The sequence below is a fragment of the Mytilus edulis genome, chromosome 6 (assembly GCF_963676685.1).
Source record: "Mytilus edulis chromosome 6, xbMytEdul2.2, whole genome shotgun sequence".
Taxonomy (NCBI): domain Eukaryota; kingdom Metazoa; phylum Mollusca; class Bivalvia; order Mytilida; family Mytilidae; genus Mytilus; species Mytilus edulis.
In genome coordinates this window covers 55557982-55578681 of record NC_092349.1, presented here as the reverse complement: position 1 = coordinate 55578681, position 20700 = coordinate 55557982, and the positions used below count along the sequence as shown (strand labels likewise).

General features: G+C 32.6%; 1 protein-coding gene across 4 annotated transcripts; it reads left to right on the top strand.

Annotated features, from left to right (window-relative positions):
• The first annotated feature begins 892 nt into the window (after positions 1–892).
• LOC139527925 (zinc finger protein 271-like) lies at positions 893–20478 on the top strand. 4 transcript variants are annotated; one of them, XM_071323605.1, is made up of 3 exons: positions 893–1091; positions 14737–15760; positions 18718–20478. In XM_071323605.1, exons 2-3 carry the CDS (start codon positions 14747–14749, stop codon positions 20404–20406), a joined length of 2703 nt encoding a protein of 900 aa, XP_071179706.1. In that variant the 5' UTR covers positions 893–1091; positions 14737–14746; the 3' UTR covers positions 20407–20478. The 4 variants fall into 4 exon arrangements, with proteins under 4 accessions (XP_071179706.1, XP_071179709.1, XP_071179708.1 ...); XM_071323608.1 differs by having other exon boundaries at positions 904–952; XM_071323607.1 differs by lacking the exon at positions 893–1091 and adding an exon at positions 3049–3235.
• Positions 20479–20700: the final 222 nt, after the last annotated feature.

Sequence of the window (20700 nt, the reverse complement as noted above, 5' to 3'; positions counted from 1 at the left end):
TCACCATTCATCAGTAATGGTTCTTGTGATATTGCCAGGACACAACTAAATGTTAATAAATCCGGTTTGCTGTCGTTGTGACAGCCTCTTGTAGTTTCTCATGTACAATTTGGAAATTAGTATGGCGTTCATTATCACTAGACTAGTATATATTTATTTAGGGGCCAGCTGAAGGACGCCTCCGGGTGCGGGAAAAAAATTCTCGCTACATTGAAGATCTGTTGGTGACCTTCGGCTGTTGTTTTTTTCTATGGTCGGGTTGTTGTCTCTTTGACATATTCCCCATTTCCATTCTCAATTTTACAGTAAATATCAACAGATAAAGTAATTATAAAAAGTAAAATTTATGGGAACGATGTTCATAAAAGGTCATCTTTTTTTAAATGAGCAAATAAAAAATGTTACGAATCCATAAAACAACGAAAAGTATAAAACATGGACTAATGTCAAATCGTTTTAAACTTTGAAGAAATAGAACAAAGCATCTGTTGTGTTGTACAATTTTTAAGTAAGGATGCAAATTTAAGAATTGATGCAATTTGGCAAGGATTTGTATAGTGATACTATACAAATTCTTGAATTTGGGTACCCCCAATTACAGGACCACGGTTCGATTGGAGGTCAATTCATACTCATTTTTCTATGATTCAAATAATATGGATCCCATATTAAATCGATGTAAGTAAATAGTAAATTTTGATAAAAGTACAAAATAAACCAACAGAATAGGTGCAGTTTGGATACCCTCACGTGACATGATTTTTTCTAAATTTGTTTAAGTAAATAATTAACGTACGTTGTACAATTATTATATTAATTTCTTTTGGGTTCATAATTAGTTTTACGTCTAAATGATTCTATGAAGTTACTGACTTCTAAGTGATATGAGTCTGTAAACCGGAAATGAAGGATTTTTAAGGATAGAAGCTAAAACCGAAAAACTGATCCCAAGGTAGTGTCATGGCTAAACTGTATTACTCTATCGTTTTTAACACTATAATAACAGTCTAAACATGCTAATGAAGATAAGGTACAAGGAAACAAAGAAATTTTTTATGAGCTCCTGTTTACCATTTGTTTTCTAGGACAAGGTAACTTAAAATCACAGACATTTTTGAACTTGTTTTATTGGGTCTCACTAATTAGCGACAACAAGCGTCAAGAAGCGACAAGCGACAACAAGCGTCAAGAAGCGACAAGCGACAACAAGCGTCAAGAAGCGACAACAAGCGTCAACAAGCGACAAGAAGCGACAACAAGAATTATTTTAGCGACAACAAGCGACAAGAAGACTATTTAGCGACAAGAAAACATTTTTTATTATTATTAAATATTAGATATTAAATATAAATAAATTTGTATGTAATGTTTTTTTCTAAATTTACGAGCAGATCTGTCTAATTAAAATGTTTTATTATATAGATAGACGAAGAAATGAAACATTTGTGAGGAAGAAAGAGATTGCGAAGTTTATATTAGTATATTGGTAGATGAAGAAATTAAACATTTGTGAAGAAGAAAGAGATTGAGCTTCTTTTTTTATTTCTAAATATGAAGAATATGTATAAGATAATGGATTTATCTGTTTTCATCAAAGTCAAAGTATGAATAAACGTACTTTTGCGAGAATAATACTGAAATGCTGACAATTTACTTTATACTAAACATCAAAGTTGAATGACTTCAGTCAGCTTGGTAGAGCAAAGGAAATGTACACTCTATAAAATTGAAACAAAAACAAAAAAAGGTCAACTTTCCTTTGAAGGATTTATTGAAACAAAAACATGAAATATTTTTTTCCTTTCTAACAGTATAATTCATTGTTCTTGATAGGAACAACATTAAGGTAATAACAGTACACACAATGTGGAACATCAAATGGAATGATCTGAGATTAACGACGCGCGTGTCCCCTGTTTTATTACTGCAATAACATCCAATTAACACCTTCAACTTTGTACACGCGTCAGACTATACAATTACACGCGCCAGAATATACAATCATTGTAAATATTTCAATTCTTTATTAACCAAATGTTTTACAACATATAGGTACATGTATAATATATTTTGATATGAGCGTCACTGATGAGTCTTATGTAGACGAAACGCGCGTCTGGCGTACTAAATTATAATCCTGGTACCTTTGATAACTATTAACACCACTGGGTCGATGCCACTGCTGGTGGACGTTTCGTCCCCGAGGGTATCACTAGCCCAGTAGTCAACACTTCGGTGTTGACATGAATATCAATTATGTGGTCATTTTTATAAATTTCCTGTTTACAAAACTTTGAATTTTTCGAAAAAACTAAGGATTTTCTTATTCCAGGCATAGATTACCTTAGTAGTATTTGGCTCAACTTTTTGGAATTTTGGATCCTCAATGCTTTTCAACTTTGTACTAGTTTGGCTTTTTAAATATTTTGATATGAGCGTCACTGATGAGTCTTATGTAGACGAAACGCGCGTCTGGCGTACTAAATTATAATCCTGGTACCTTTGATAACTATTAACACCACTGGGTCGATGCCACTGCTGGTGGACGTTTCGTCCCCGAGGGTATCACTAGCCCAGTAGTCAACACTTCGGTGTTGACATGAATATCAATTATGTGGTCATTTTTATAAATTTCCTGTTTACAAAACTTTGAATTTTTCGAAAAAACTAAGGATTTTCTTATTCCAGGCATAGATTACCTTAGTAGTATTTGGCTCAACTTTTTGGAATTTTGGATCCTCAATGCTTTTCAACTTTGTACTAGTTTGGCTGTTTAAATATTTTGATATGAGCGTCACTGATGAGTCTTATGAAGACGAAACGCGCGTCTGGCGTACTAAATTATAATCCTGGTACCTTTGATAACTATATATACTAAATATATATTACAAAAATATAAGATCAGGCCTAAAAAAAAAGATATGCGTTTCCGGTAACCTCTTTTTGAAAAATAGGGTCGGTAGGTCGGAATGTTTTTTTTTTTTTTTTTGACATCGTAAATGAAATCCGGAAAATTATCATGTTTTTTCCAAGTCCGGATCCGTAATTAGTTTCAAAAACCGGAAGTGTGCCATTTGCAATGTTTTTGAAGCACCTGCTGTGCAAATTTCTTGGATTTTAACCTAATTGGAACACCTTTTGACATTAATAAAATGTTTTACTGGCTTTCTATGCAAGAGGAAGCAAGAGAGAAAAAATATTATGTCATCTATCAGAAGCCTGTGTCAAAAACAGGGTCGGTTGATAATTTTTTTTTTTTTTTTTTTTGGAAGATCCAATAAAAAAGTTAGGGTTGGGGCTAAAAAACAGGGTCGGTCGGGTTACCGGAAACACGGCTCTTTTTTTTCTCGGCTTCGTGACAAAACAGACAGAAGTTTTAAAAACACAAAAAATAAAAACATATAAATATAATTCCAAATAGCAAATATTTGTAACAAATGAATTAAAAATTATTTGGACTAATTTTACTGAAGACAGTCATTTCTGAGCTTCAGTGCTCTAAATATATATCTTCCCAAGTTGCACAGGTCTTTTACATTAGTAGTGCTTAAGAATTGTAAAAGTTTATAAACAGATGGCTTACGCCAATAATATGGTTTAATCAAACATTCACGCAAATTAGAATATAATGGACATGTTCATTATCACTGAACTAGTATATATTTGTTTAGGGGCCAGCTGAAAGACGCCTCCGGGTGCGGGAATTTCTCGCTATATTGAAGACCTGTTGGTGACCTTCTGCTGTTGTTTTTTATTTGGTCGGGTTGTTGTCTCTTTGACACATTCCCCATTTCCATTCTCAATTTTATTTTATGATAAAATAAAATGCATTTCATCTTCAATATCATCAATTTACACAATGTACAGGTTCTAAGATTTCTACTAACATTGGAATACCTTCCCTTCTCTATAGCTAGATTATGTGATGACAATCTAAATTTAACAATACACTTTTTATAAATTTCGGGTATGGGTTTACACAAATATGACTGCAAAGAAAAATTGGATATCATATATCTATACAAAAAACATTTTGATGAACTTTCTAGAGTAGCATCAAACTCTTGTTTGACAATATCACAAAGTCTCTGTTTAATAACAATAATATGATCTTTACATAAAGAATTTTGTGAATACCACAAATCATTTAAACCAAGATGGAACAATTCCTTTCGTATATTACAAACCCAGTTATTTTTGTCATTTGGATTCTTTAAACACATATCATATAAATAATTGTAACAACCATGTAATATACAATTGTTATTATTTAATACTTTAATCCAATATTTAAATATACGTAATTGTCGCTAAATAGTTTCTTGTCGCTTGTTGTCGCTAAAATAATTCTTGTTGTCGCTTGTTGACCATGTTGACGCTTGTCGCTAAAATTCTTGTTGTCGCTAATTAGTGAGACCGGTTTTATTTTATTCTTACTGTACATGCTGTAGACTTCATCTATCAGCATCATGAGGGTAGGATAGTCCAAATATAAACGCCGAAATATAATACAAAATTTAATACACTGTGCCCTGACCCTTAAAATAAAAAAAAGTGAGGATGAAGTTAAGAACCCAGAAGTTGCAGTATATTATATATGCATTACAGGATTGTTTCTATCCATTTGAAGAACCACTATCAACGTATATTTACGTAAATATACGTTATTAGTAGGTCTTACGGGTTATCACAGAAAAATAACATACATTTCTTATTGTGGACTCAAAAATCAAAGAACTGTGTATGTTGTGTTTCTTATGTTGTACTGTTATACCACTGTCCCAGGTTAGGGGGAGGGTTGGGATCCCGCTAACATGTTTAACCCCGCCACATTATGTATGTATGTGCCTGTCCCAAGTCAGGAGCCTGTGGTGTAATTCAGTGGTTGTCGTTTGTTTATGTGTTACATATTTGTTTTTCGTTCATTTATTTACATATTAAAATAAGGCCGTTATTTTTCTCGCTTGAATTGTTTTACATTGTCTTATCGGGGCCTTTTATAGCTGACTATATGCAGTATGAGCTCTGCTCGTTGTTGAAGGCCGTACAGTGACCTATAATTGTTAATGTTTGTGTCATTTTGGTCTTTTGTGGATAGTTGTCTCATTGGCAATCATACCACATCTTCTTTTTTACATGTTACATGTTTCAATATATAATTAGTTACAAGTTCTAATGATATTACTAACTATCATATACTACCCTTACCGAAAAATAAGCCCTGCGGCAAACATCAAACATTGCCGCAAGCTTGCAGCAAACGTTTGCTGCAAACTTGCCGCAACCATTTTACCACGCAAATGAAGTTTGCCGCAAGCTTGCGGCAAACATAATTATGCAAATTAGATTTGCCGCAAGCTTGCGGCAATTGTTTGTTGCAAACTTGCGGCAAACTTGCAGGAACTACACATATACCAATGTCATGTGTGTAGACACATTCGTTTATCTCTTTTAAATTACACAGCAACATTTTTAAAAAGTCAAATCCTGTCTTTATACAAACAGTCATTGAAAGAATTCTTGCAAACTCGTGTGAGATGTGAGGAAATACATACATGCATTTGAGTTTTGAAAAGGAGGCAGGAGTCATTCTCAAATGACATAATTATATATACTGTACCAGTATTAAAAACTGAAATATGAAAATCTCAAGATGTATTGAGTATAAAGCTAGGTATAATTGCATTACATGGTGCAGTACATCAGTAACAAATTCAAACTTATAATAGCTTAAGTTTTTCAATCACACATACATGTATTTATAGTTGCTTACTTAATTATGTATGATGATAGCATTAATTATTTTATTAAAACATGCAGTTCTATGAATCATTTGTACTTACACAATTACTGATTATCCCATATTATTGAACCAAAATGCCTCCTTGATCTCTTATATGTGAAATGTATTTCCAAACACAACCAACATGACCGAGCCACACTTTCAAATTGTTAGCATCCAGGAAGTGCCAACTAGGCATGCCCAGTCAATATTGTGTAATTCCTGCAATGTTCTGGCAAACATATAGAATGGTCAAAGTTTTCTGCAATCTTGCGGCAAACATATTGAATGGTCAAAGTTTTCTGCAATCTTGCTAGCGGGGGCATCATTTGTGTCCCATGGACACGTTCCCTATTTTTGATAAAAGCCTTTAATATAAATTCACTTTCATTACAGTTGTATTGATTTAAGTTACTGTTACTGTCTTATTTATAAAAAAGGATGCGGTATTTTTTGCAAAGAACCAATGTTATCTAAAAGAGTTCAAAGGAGGAAAATGTGTAAATAACTATAGGCCACATTATGGTCGTCAATAATGAGAAATATTTGTACCATATACATGTAGAAAGCTATAAAAGGCCCCGATAGGAAATATGTGGAGCAATTCAAACAAAAAAACTTACGTGTTAATTTACTAAAAACAAATATGAAGGATCTAAACCAATAGAAAAATACTAATTCACAGGCCCTTGATGTTGACATGGCATGGGTACTTAAAAAGAAATTAACAGAGCTTTCTGTATATTTCAATATTTTAGATCTACAGTTTTAGGTTGCAATAGAAAATATCAAAACTTTTTATGACAAACATGAAAAAAAGTTATTTTTGATAAATACTGACGAGACAATGGTTTAGTTTAAAACATCCAAGCTGTGATGAAATACATTTTTAAAATAATACACGTCAATAACCTTTTTGGAATAATACGCAGCTACAGTTGCAAACTTTCCAGAGGTGCTGTCCAGCACTTTGATTGTATCTGCCTGCCAAACATATTTAGTAATCAATTAATAATTCATTAATAGTGCATAATCTTACTCGTTATTTGTTCTTTTAACTAATTAAGATCTACATGTTTATGTATAACATGTATAACACTTTCTATAGCTTGCGTATATTGCATGCAGTTTCCTTAAAAATTTCTAAAGTCCAATTTTTTAAAAAGGAATTGATTCCTTGAATTTCCTTTGTTCTTTGTTGTTGAGATTCAAACTTATCATTGACCCAGTTGTGTATTTTTGAATATACACTTACATTTTGTATATTTTTAGATTCCTACCAGAAAATATTTTTTTCATGGTGGAATTTTGAAAAATTCCTACCAGGTTTTCTAGTAGGAATTTTATTTTCCTACCAAATTATTCCTTCTAATTTGCATATTCCTGGTAGGAATATACAATATTCCTACTAAAAATTCCTGCTAATTTAAATTTTTCGGTTGTTTTCCGTGTGGATTCCTACTACTGTCTGACTAGAATATCACTCTTTTCTGGTAGGAATTCAAATCATTTTTCCTACTATATTCCGTGTACATTCCATACGGATTGTTTTGTACAGGGTAGTCTAAACTGAGAGTTGTAGATTTGTAGCATAACTGTACATATGTAGTTTTGAGAATATAGAATAGATAGGAAATATAATATAGTTATTAATTATTATTATTAGTATCCGAGCAAGTAAAACACGGATCTATCAAGTGTACTTAACAATTATTTGGATATTGAAAAGTATATTGCATTAAATGATTAAAATTTTTTTTTTTTTTTTAAATCATAGATAAATCTATCTTTTAAGTTTCAAACATAATTTAGAAAGTTACATTAAAAAAAGTGGACTTTTCCCAAAAGTGTTCATTATGTATTGTTATTTTTTTTTTGTCGATTTGTCCATATTAAAATGTTTTTTTCTTCTCTGTTGAGGCATATGATAGAAAGATTTTATATCGTATGTACTAAATTTGGGGTCCGACATCCGTGAACCGACGTTTCACTCTTTGAACTTCTATTTCGGAACCACGTAAAGGGACCAATATATACAAAAATGTATCAATCTGTTATTTTTCGCAATTGTTGAAGCATACTATAAAAGATCATAACATGTCATTTTTCATATCGCATATATTATCAGCCCTCGGTCAATATCAGCCCTCGAGTCATGTGGCTCTTGGGCTGATATTGAACCTAGGGCTGATAATACATGTGCGATATATGAAAAAATGCCATGTATTAATCTGATAATATTATCTTTATGTTTATGTAAAAATGTTTACTTACATTTTGTTTGTAACTATAGAAAGATATAACAGTTCACAATTTGCTAATTTGTATTTGGTTGTTTTGGCCCCAAACCTACATGTATGTGACCCCATGTTGTTCTGGCCAAAAGTCAATCTGGCCCAAGTCGATCCGGCCCAATGTCGATTCAGCCAAACAATAAAATAATGAATAATCTATATGGACAGAATCAATTGTGCAAATTACATTTTGAAAAGGTATCTTTCTATTTTTTGCTCACCTAGCCCTAAGGGCCAAGTGAGCTTTTCTCATCACTTGCGGCCACCCAAACAAGATGGCCGTAATGGCTTAAAATAGAACATAGGGATTAAATACAGTTTTTGGCTTATAACTCAAATACCAAAGCATTTAGAGCAAATCTGACATGAGGTAATTGTTTATCAGATGAAGATCTATCTGCCCTAAAATTTTCAGATGAATCGGACAACCCGTTGTTAGGTTGCTGCCTCTCAATTGATAATTTTAAGGAAATTTTGCTGTTTTTGTTATTATCTTGAATATTATTATAGATAACAGCAATAATGTACAGCAAAGTATGACCTAAAAATAAGCAATATAGGAAAGGTGTACTGACATAAGTAGTCTCGAAACACATTAACTCCAAATGGAGTTTTCGTTAGTAGAAGCCATATTAACTATGTGTATCAGTGAGAAAAATGTAAAAGCATAAAAATATAGTATATATATACCAATACACATAATTAACAGCGTCTGGTGATGTTTTATAGCCTGACCGGTTTCGGTCCATAAAGGACCTTCATCAGAGGCAGAATGGTGGATTAATGTTTGCACCCTATTTATATAGATATGGTAACCGGCGGTTGAGTTAACCGGCGGTTGGGTTGACCGGCGGTTGAGTTAACCAGCGGTTGAGTTAACCGGTGAAAATCCCAGTGGTATGACCTAAAAATAAGTCAACATGACCAAAATGAAAAAAAAACACATCACCATCACCAAAACACAATTTTGTCATGAATTCATCTGTGTCCTTTGTTTAATATTCACATAGACCAAGGTGAGCGTCACAGGCTCTTTAGAGCCTCTAGTTTCTGATGCCATCAGATGGGGTTAAAAATCAAATGCTTTATAACAACACCAAACAATTGGACAACAACTCATACATATCATGCATATATACTCAATAGGCTTGAAAACTTGTAATGGAAACATAATCAATTCAACATATGCATTTGTAGTTGTTTCAAACTTATCTAATGAAAATATTCGTCAAAGGCAAACTTTTTTTTTTCCGTTCACTGTCACCAATTATAATCTTATTAATTTCATAAACTTTTATCAGTGATTTACAATTCATACAAAATATATCTTCATTATTATATTTTTTATAATGGGCTGGATCCACTTTAGATATGGGGCCGGATTCACATGGGCATGATGGGCCGGATCCACTTGAGCTTGATCGATTTTGGGCTGGATAAAGCTTGCCAATTTTGCATAGTACACCTGTATTATTACAGAAAAAAATATGCCTGTAACAACCATGATAACTAAAGGGTGTTATCACAGCTTTTCTATATCACTCCAAAGCATTTGCTCAGACTTATATCATGGTTAATTACAATGTATTTTTATTCAGTCAGTGGTACTACTTGTACAAGTAACTTTTATTTACTTAAAGAAGTAAAAAAATATATAGACATAAAATATAAAAAAAATTGTAAGGGTTCCGCGGAACCCAGAGCATGCAGTGTTTCGCCTTCTTTTGCTGTAACTCCAAGACTCAACAAAAATGAGGAAAACAATCAATAAAAATATTCCTCTTGATACTATCTTGTGATTGTAAGAAGCTTCTTCCCAAGTTTGGTAAAAATTTCAGGATAGTTTATGAATCGAATAAATGTTTTAAAAACTTTAACTGCAGACTGTATGTAATGTTAACTGGAAGAAAAACTAAGTCCATTTATAAGTAAAATACAGATACACAGGTACCAAATATTAACAAAATTTCCTGTCTAGATACTAGCTTTTGATCACTATTAACAAGCTTCTGTCCAAGTTTGGTACACATTTAAAATAGTGTAAGAAAGTTATTATGTTTTTTGGAAATTTAACCACAGAGTGAATGTGTTGTTTCCTGGCAGAAAACCTAAGTCCATTTAAAAGTATAATACGGAAAAAAATGGATTTATTTTTTTACAAAATTTACTTCTGGATATTATCTTATGATCAAAAACAAGCTTCTGTCCAAGTTTGGTACAAACCCAGGATAGTTAAAGAAAGTAATTAAAATTTTAAAAACTTTAACCACAGAGTGAATGTACATGTAATGTTTTCCTGCAGAAAAACTAAGTCCATTTATAAGTTAAAAAAAAAATTGAAATTTTATTTTTGAAAACTGTACTTCTGGATACTATCTTATGATCATAAACAAGCTTCTGTCCAAGTTTGGTAGAAATCCAGTATAGTTTAAGTTATTAAATTTTCAAAAACTTTAACCACAGAGTGAATATTTTTGGACGCCGACGACACCGGAAAGTAGGATCGCTTAGTCTCGCTTTTTCGACTTAAGTCGAAGGCTCGACAAAAAGAAGATGTGGTATGATTGCCAATCAGACAACTGTCCACTAGAGACCAAAATGACACAGAAATAATTAACAACAATAGGTCACCGTACGGCCATCAACAATAAGCAAATCCCATATGGCATAGTCCGCTATAAAAGACCCCAAAACGACAATGTAAACAATTCTAACCAGACAACTAACGGCCTTGTCTATATATATATATACATTTCGTCTAAACATCAACCCAACAATGTTAGATCTGTAAATTTGCTTTCGCACATTTTTGGTTCTTCCCTCGCCGGGCTACTGTGATATAGTGACACCAAATCGCCTGCACTGCAGCCGTCCCGCTAGACCACACGACCACCTGGGCTCTCAAAAAAAGAGCTTTCGGTGGGAATGTGTTACCTTTCCACGTCAGTTTTAATCTAGCGGCGTACTACAGTACATGATATATAAGGCATGAAGATGTTATTGTTACAGATCAGCTAAATTATCTATAGTAAAGGATCCTACAAATTAATGTAAGATACAGTCACAGAAAATAATTATATTCATAAGTACGTCTGAGTCAGTGGCAACCCTACAACAGTCTCAGATGTATCCATCGGATCGCCATCAATGATGGTCATGATGATAGATTACAGATAATGGTTATGTCACTGTACACTTGATTCGGGTAACATACAGTTATGAACTTATTTTAAATGGACACTAGCTACAAGATATAAAAATAATCTAATATATTATTATTTTGGCTCAATCCTTAATGAAATGCGTATACATGTAGTAAAACAATAATATGATTTTATCAGCCAGTTTGGTTCAATTTTGTCAAAAAAAGCTAAAAAAAACCCCAAAACATTGATTTAAGAATTATTCACCTCAGTGCAAGTGAATAACTTGTGATTAGTATGTGTTAAGTTATTTAAAGAATGTCAACATTGAAAGTGGAACAAAGATAAATCATTTGATTGACTGATTCAATAGACAAAAAATCATTCTTATACAGGTAAAAATGATAATAAACATTTTATTGTTTATCTATAATATTTAATTAAATAGACCTGGAATAATCCTTTACCACGAGTTTGCTTAATCTATTAATATCTATAATTATGTTTACATCGCATAATATATGGTCATCAGATGACTTTAGAGGTCAACTAGATAATTAATTAGATGTCGCTCAGACAAAAATACACACGAAACCAAGCTACCGATGTTCATGCATGTGCCCTCTTAATTGTTAATTTAAGACTCTTAATAGTTTGGATAAATGTTTTACATTGTTATAAATCGAGAATTTAATCAAAATCAGTGAACATGAATTTGACAGCTAGTGCCTCTTTAAAGGAATTAACTGAAATGTACAGTGTGTCAAAACGTTTTTCTTGGAACTTTTCACATTTCAACATATGAAATTCAAAATCCAATTGCCAGCTTGGCGAGTTTTAAAATTTGAACTTGCCAACTTATCCATATTTTAATGCAATGTTATAATCATTGTCAGAAATGGCTATAATCTAGTTTTTCAGAAAATTATATCAGTGTCAGATTGTCTGGCAAAGTCAAGCATTTTTACCAAATAAATGAAAAATATACACTATTTATTTGTTTTAACATGTCCAATATTCATGATATTATATAAAACACTTTGAATTCTTATCGATTAATGCATAATATGATACACAGAGAGTTTTTGAAATCTCTTTATCCTGGTGGTCCCCGAGAAAAATATGGTGGTTCTCACTTTTATACCAGGTTACAAAACACGTACAACTGTGCTGTCCTGTGCAAATTTTGTTGGTCAAATGATAATGACTCAAATCCCTAGGACTCACCACCTTTCTAGAACTCTGTTCACATGATACATATATAAATGTTAAACATTATATTTGATTATATTGAAGTGTAAATTGTTTATGAACTATTATCACATATTTTGTACTGATATGTACGTTTTTGCATGGCCAATAATAGCCGGAAGTCAATGTTGGTTATCAGCCCTCGGGGCCGATATCGATATCAGCCCTCGAAATTCATATCAAGCCCCCGAGTTTAACTTCCGGTAACCTGTCAATCAAAGGCTATTTGTAAACAAGTTGAACACAATGAAAAGAAATTTAGAAAGTTACAAATGTGCTGTAGAAGAAAAAAAAGTAAAAATCAACAATGAAAATCACAAAAGTTCCCGTAAAATTTTGATGTCATGAAGAATTTAGAAAATATATGACGCCACACTGGAATTTAATATATTTATTGTTAATTATTTCTGAAACTTTTCACAAAACGTTGTAAACCTACTGTGATACGAACTTTTTTTTTAACTCACAGTTATACATTTATTTATTTTTTTCGTTAAATATCTTTTTGATTTTTGATGAAATATCAAACATAATTTGGTGTAAGCTATTTGTTTTCTCCTCCTTGAAAATATGTGATAAATAGATTATAACATGTCATTTCCATATGGTCCATGGTATCAGCCCACGACCCATATCAAGCCCTCGAGCTTAAGCCCTCTGGCTTGATATGGGAGTCTAGGGCTGATACCAGGGCCATATGGAAAATGCCATGTAATAATCTATAAGTACCATGAGTACATGATCATAATCTGAATGATGTTTTAGGTTATTCTTATATATTAAGCCAAAAAAGTTTAGCAACAAAAATGTGAAATTTTACTTTATTACAAAATCATAACAACAAATAATTTTGATAATAAAAAAATGGAATTATGACATGTCAAAAACAACATGAATGTTTATAACTCATATTCATTAGGATTTTCTTTTTATGGAGCGCGGGAGGGTCAAAATGCGGGAATGAGTATAGTGTTATTCAAAATCCATTTCTCAGCCATGCCCTAAGTGCACCAATAATGGATTGGCAGGCACACCAGCAGCTGCCCTTAGTCAATGCACTACTCATGTGGCCGGAAAAAACTTGTCACATGTTGACGTAAAGCGAAGGTAGCGCTCCTCCCTTGACAATATTTTTTTTGGTCTAAAAAATATCTACCTATCCTGTGCAGTTGTAATTTATCGAAATCTGTTTGCTAGTCTCTAAACTGTTGCATAATGCACATTAAATCGAGCCACGATGTTAGCAACACTCATTCCGGCATCAACCATTCAAAGAGCTTCCTGACGGTCATTTTCAGGTAGGCCAGGTAGATGCGCCTTGCAATTTTTTCAAAGGTGTATGTTTTTTTTCTTACAAATGGTGTGTTTCTGAACGTAAGGGAAAAAGAAATTTTTGATATCGTTTTAAAAGTTAAGCAAAGGAACAGAAGGTAAAACATCAATTACACGTGCAAACCTGAAATGGCGCGAAATCCATCACAAGGAATAAAGTACTACTGTTTTAAAGTACAAGTAAAACTAAGGATTATATCAATGATGTTTAATTATTTTTTTCTCCAGAAACAACAAAATTTGTTTTTTTAGAAAGTGTTGCTAAACTTTTTTGGCTCAGTATATTACATGTACAGTTCACAGAGGGAGGACATAATCTCATACTCCCAACACAAATTCTAGTGTAACCAGTGTCTCTCTGTGAAGCACATTTTTCTCTCATAGAAACACCAAGTAATTACTCTAATCTGGAAGGATATTATGACTTTTTGATTGCAGGTAATTATATATAAAAATCAACAAAGCATGATTATTAGATAGTAAAATCATATACCTTCTAACATCATTTGTTAATTATCAAAAATGTTTAGTTTGATTTATAGTCGGAATAAAAAAATATGTAATGATAAGAATAAATAACATGAATAAAAATGTATGTAAAAATATAAGCAACCAAATTTTTCCCCCAAATAAGGGAGCCCGGCCCCCCTGAGCCTCCACCCTAAATCCGCCTCTGACAGTGTTGGTAAGAAAGACACCAAGGTAATATACAATTTAGGAGCTTTAGGGAGAATTACTCCAATTTTCTCCCAATATCCTCCAAAGATTTGGTGATAGTTGCTGGAATTTCTTGGTGTGACACCAAGTTTTTACACAGAGTTTGGAGTATGAGATTATATCCTGTCTGTGTGTACTGAAACATGCTATCTTCTTATATCTATCTATATATAGTAACATTATTAATAATGATTTCTCACATTATCATTTTAAATAGGTGCTGAAACATGAAAGGCAGCTTAACCATTCCTCGACACGCAGAGGACCTGACAAAATGTATGTATGAACTACAACAGGATGGTACATTCTGTGATGCAGGCCTTGAGTGCAAAGATGGCGTCATATTTGTTCATAAAATTGTTCTAATGGCATGTAGAAGTCCATACTTGAGGAATCAATTGGCGTCTGAAAGTCAAGGTACAAGAGTTTATGTCAGTCTTAAGAATTATTCATTAAAAACAGTATGCTGTTTGGTGCAGATCCTTTATACAGGACAATTAAATGTTTCCCAGGAGATTGAATTAAATTTTAGACTTTTGTGTGAGACAATAGGGCTTGACAATATAAAATCTGCTGCTGAAAATGTTAGTCAGCAAGACCAAAATATTTATGATGTCAAAAGCATAAACCAATTTTGTGCTGTTCAAGTTGAAAAGGAAATATTAGAATCCCAGGATGGGATCACAGCACTGGTGGCATCTGTCAATCATGGACCAGATGACAACTTAGTAGACAGTACAAACACAGATGATAGTTTAGAGGATCTCAACTATGGCAGCAGTGATGTTAAAGTTGATGGTGATACAGTTAAAGGAAGTCAAGATTCGAAGGTCGAAAGGGAGGATAACAAATCTTTGGGTCCGCCTAAAATAAGAGAAACCAGAAGCAACAAGAGAAGAAAAATTTACCACCCTGATAACACTTCACAAGCAAAAGACAATGCAACCTCAGCTAACGTGGCAGAAATATTGGCCATTGCAAAACAATTGTCTGGAAAAGATGAAGCCCAGCCATCTAAATCTGCTTCTTCTTGTCTAGATCAAACTAAATCTAGTTTATGTAATCTATGTAGAAAAGAATTTGCCAATGAAGGGGAAAATGTTACAAAACCAAGCAAGACAGTTTGTATAGAATGTATGGTTTTATTTAGTGAAGAAACCAATCATGACCAAGAGATAGAAACTAAACCAGACCAAACACAAAGTAACAACTATGAAGATGCTGGAGAAGACAGTGAAAAGGTAACAGTAATGATAATTCAAACTATTTTTTATATAATTTTATTTGACCTCAAAGCATTTACCTTCATCATGTCATCATGGGTGTTATCCTCAGAAGATTCATTAGTTTTTTGTACAATAACTTAAGTTTAAGTGAATTGACCTCTATGAACTTTGACCAGAATGTTTAATACGTACCACACAATGCAGGTTGGGATTGATTTTGGGGGTTATGGTACTAACAGTTTAGGAATGAGATGTCAAAAACAAGCATTTTTAAATAACAAAAAAAATATTTTTGCAGTCTTTAATTGGTATCACGTTCACTCGTCCCTGTGGTCATCGTCATGTAATAAAGAATTTAATTGCCATAAAAGAATGGAATTAGAAAAAAAGCCAGTAGGTTATTGTAAAAAAAGGAGCATTCAGTTATTTACCATCATGACCATGTTCACAAGAAATAAATTGTAATATATTTTACTGTATGTACACGTTAATACTAAGAAGAAGAAAAAATGGTTATGGGAAGTTTTCATCTCAGACTGTACAATAGTTATCAAAGGTACCAGGATTATAATTTAGAACGCCAGATGCGTGTTTCGTCTACATAAGACTCATCAAATACGCTCACATCAAAATATTTATAAAGCCAAACGAGAACAAAGTTGAAGAGCATTGAGGATCCAAAATTCCAAAAAGATGTGCCAAATACGGCTAAGGTAATCAATACCTGGGATCAGAAAATCCTTAGTTTTTCGAAAATTCAAAGTTATGTAAACAGGAAATTTATAAAAATGACCGCATTATTGATATTCATTTCAACACAGAAATAAAAATAAAAATAAATAATAAAAATAAAAAAAAAAAGTGTTGACTACCGGACTGGTGATACCCTCAGGGACGACACATGTACTTTCTTTGTTTGTTATTCTTGTTCAACAAAATTCAATGACTACTTTTGAACAATTTCAAGCATAACAAATACATGAAATAGAAGATTAATAAATTAAACAAGTTAAACGCCATGAAAATGCTTTGCTGAGTATGATACGACCGCATATATCAAAACCTGAACAGTTGAGGCACATTTGAACACTATATTTAAGCTGATGTTAAACAAATGTGTTAATCATTTATCTAATGGAAATGCATCATATATATTGCCTATACGCAGTTAGAAACCATGTTTGTTAATTATGTTAACACAATAAGGAAGGGGCAATTTAATTTGCTTTCGAATTAGAACGGAAAGAGATTGTGATTGAGATTAAAATTTTCGTTTGGACTTGCTTTGTTAACATTTTCATTTGCATCAAACATGTTTCAATGGTAAGATTTTAAAAAAAAATTCGAGACCAGAATAAATCCTTCTAAAATCTTCCATGCCATCCAAGGAAAGTAAGACCACTTTTTGGCCCCAAAATATAGCAGTTTTACAAATTGTTAAAATGTTAACTTTTAGTTATGTATTGGACAGAAGAATGCTTCTACTAAATACATATGGGCTCTTTTTGATAATACAATGGGTATATATCGGGAACTAGCACCATTAAGTCATGCTAAATTACTGAAATCTTCACAATTCTAACATTTTAGTTAAATTTTAGACGGTTTTCGTGTAAAACCAAAGTGGCCGCATTCGTGTTCATCCTTAATATTGAAATGTAAGTTGTATTTTATGATAATACATAACATATATAAAGGTTGAGGATGAACACGGATGCGGCCACTTTCATTTTTGACAAAAACCATCGGAAAATTAACATTTTTCGCCATATTTGGTAGATTTTTCGTATTTGAGCTTGAATCGGATCGTTTTTAAAGACTAAAATCAGTTAAAATCTTTCACATAAACTTATTGATTCAAATGAAATAGACACTTAAGTGTTTAAAAAGTGGTCAAAATCATTCTTCAGAGGAACCTGAAATTTGAGGCCAAAATCGGCCCTTACCGGACCTACTCCTTTCATGATAATTATAAAATAGTCTTGTTTTTAAAAGCAGGTAGGTAACTACAAATTACCTTTAAAAAAAACTAATGAAATCACTTTCTCAAATTTATTTATGGTCAGCCTTAACAGAGCGACAGGCTCCTTGGGGCATCTAGTTTATTTTTAATCAAGTTTGAGTTTATTCCTTCTTTCCACTTTTAAAAATGAGTTTTACCAGTGAGGAAACCTGTTATATAAAAAACTGCCCTTGGATGAAAGTGATGTGATAAATTATCACATGAGAGATAGCACTTTTTTTACAAAGCTTTAAGGGCCGTATAAACGCCTTATTATTCACGTGTGCACTATTACGAAGAATGACATAAATTGTAAAAAGATAAAGTAGTCATTTGAGATATTTGACAAATATTAATGACTTAAATTGGGCTTATTTCCTGACATTGCAATAATGGCTTTAAACGTTCATTTGTTATATACCCCCGCTTTAAAAAAAGGGGGGTATACTGTTTTACCTCTGTCTGTCCTTCCGTCAGTCCGTCCGTCCCATGAATATTTTTCGTCACATTTTTCTCAGGAACTACAATACAAGGATTTCTGAAATTTGGTTTCAGGGTTTATCTAAGTCAGCTATACCGTGTGATGCGTTTTCAGATTGATCACTTGACAACTTTCTGTTTACCGAACACTTGTATGATTTTACACATGATAGCCAAGTTGAAAATTTTCGTCACATTTTTCTCAGGAACTACAATACAAGGATTTCTGAAATTTGGTTTCAGGATTTATATAAGTCAGCTATACCCTGTGATGCGTTTTCAGATTCATCACTCGACAACTTCCTGTTTACCGAACACTTGCATATTTTTACTCCATTAATATTATCCACTTGCGGCGGGGGTATCATCAGTGAGCAGTAGCTCGCAGTTTCACTTGTTTAAATTGAAAAAACATCACTAACATTTAAGATCTTCAAGAATAAATTGTATTTGAAATATTTAAAATTTTCGAGTTTTTATCTGATTATAGGGTAGTCATGGTAGTGTTGATATGGAAGAGGAATGCTTAATCACAACTTGTGAAGAAGGATCACCACTTCCAGACCACATTTCCTTAGAAGAAGGTGACTGTGATCCGTTACCATGGTTACAAGAACAGATAGTCAATGAAATAAACGATGAAATATCTGATGAGACCTATCAAGAAAAGTTATGGCATTGTAAAAAGTGTGAATTTTCTACAGGTGATAGTAAAGAACAAGAGAGACACCGAAAACGCCACTCTTACCTCGAACAAAAACTCAGAATGTCTAAACTATGTAAACATAAAAAATACCCGTGTGATGACTGTGGAAATGAATATAAAACTGAATGTGGTTTGATTCAACATAAAAAATTAGCACATTCGGATAAGCCTATATTGAGATGTGTACTTAGAGGATGTAAATCACGTTTCGTGGAAGAATCTGCTTTACAAAAACATTTGTTATGGCACAAATCACAAGGTGTCCTGAAATGTAGGAAATGTGCACAGGTATTTGTACTAAAGGGTTCACTGAAAATACACGAGGATTATTGTGTCAAAAGATTAATGTTTCGATGTGACATTTGTAATAAAATGTATAAAGCCAAAGAAACTCTTTCCAAACATATTAAAAAAGTTCATTTTCAGGAGGTTAAAGGATTCAATTACAGGGAATCTGAAGTTGATCAGAATAAAGAAGCAAATTTACCAGTCAAGAAGACAAGTTTAGAAATCACGATGGAAGAGTTTAATACTGATAATGTTGAGGAATTTGTTGAACGAGTGAATGCAATTTTACTTACTCAAGAGAATGAGAAAAAAATATGGCAGACACAAGACGTTTACAGATGTAAAAAATGTGAGTTCTCAACAAAAGATAAGACACAGTATATTAAACATGGAAAACACCATGCTTACCTTATTAGCAAGCAAAAGACTGCAGAGCTCCAATCACATATTTTTGGTGTTGGTAATGTTACTTATGCTGACATGGATAATGGTGATGATGGTGATATTGATGGTATTGATAAAACGTTAAATCAGGCTATTAATAAGAAAAGAAATTCAAAGGTTTATAAATGTGAGAAATGTAATTTTTCAACGAAAGATTATAAGGATTATGAAAAACATACACGCCTCCATCATTCTTTAGAACGGAAGGAAACACAGATACATATTTGTAGATATTGTGGGTTGCACTACAGACACATACAAGGACTGAAAAGACATGAGCTTACTACCCATTCGGAAAAGTTTTATAAATGTAAGGTTAAATCCTGCATTGGCGTATTTAAGTATAAACAGCAATTAGAAAAACACATATTGAATCATAGAAAAAGAGGTCTTTTGACATGCAAGAAATGTAACAAGAAATTTCTTTTTAAATCTCAGCTAACCTATCATGAAGATAAATGCATAAGGAATATGACAGCAAATAAAAAAACGCAGTGTCACTTATGTGGAAAACAGTTTTGGAGAAAAAATGAATTGGTAGTGCACATGAGAAAACATAATGATGGACTGTTGGATTGCTTTTGTGGAAAAACATTTGACAGTATTAAAAATCTTAATCAGCATAAAAAATGTCATAATGGTCCTATGCTTAAACATGTTAAATCTCATTGTGAAAAAGAGGTTTCCGAGGAGAGTGCAGATAGTACAGATTCAGATGAAATGGAAGATAGCACATATTAAAGTTGAATTATGCAAAGTATAATTTGAAAAGTTATGAAGCAATAAAAAAAGTATCTGAATAATGGAAATAAAGAGTGTGTTATACATTTTATAGAACATGCTTATATTGCAGATTTTCATAATTTAACATCGATTCAGGAAGAAGTGTCATCAAATGGTGATATTAAAGGGAAAATTCGCGATTTTTTACTTATGGTTTAAATATGTTCATTATGACATAATATATATATTCACAAAGTTTTATCGCTATATGTGCAGTAATAAAGGAGAAATTCAATAATTAATGAAAAAATA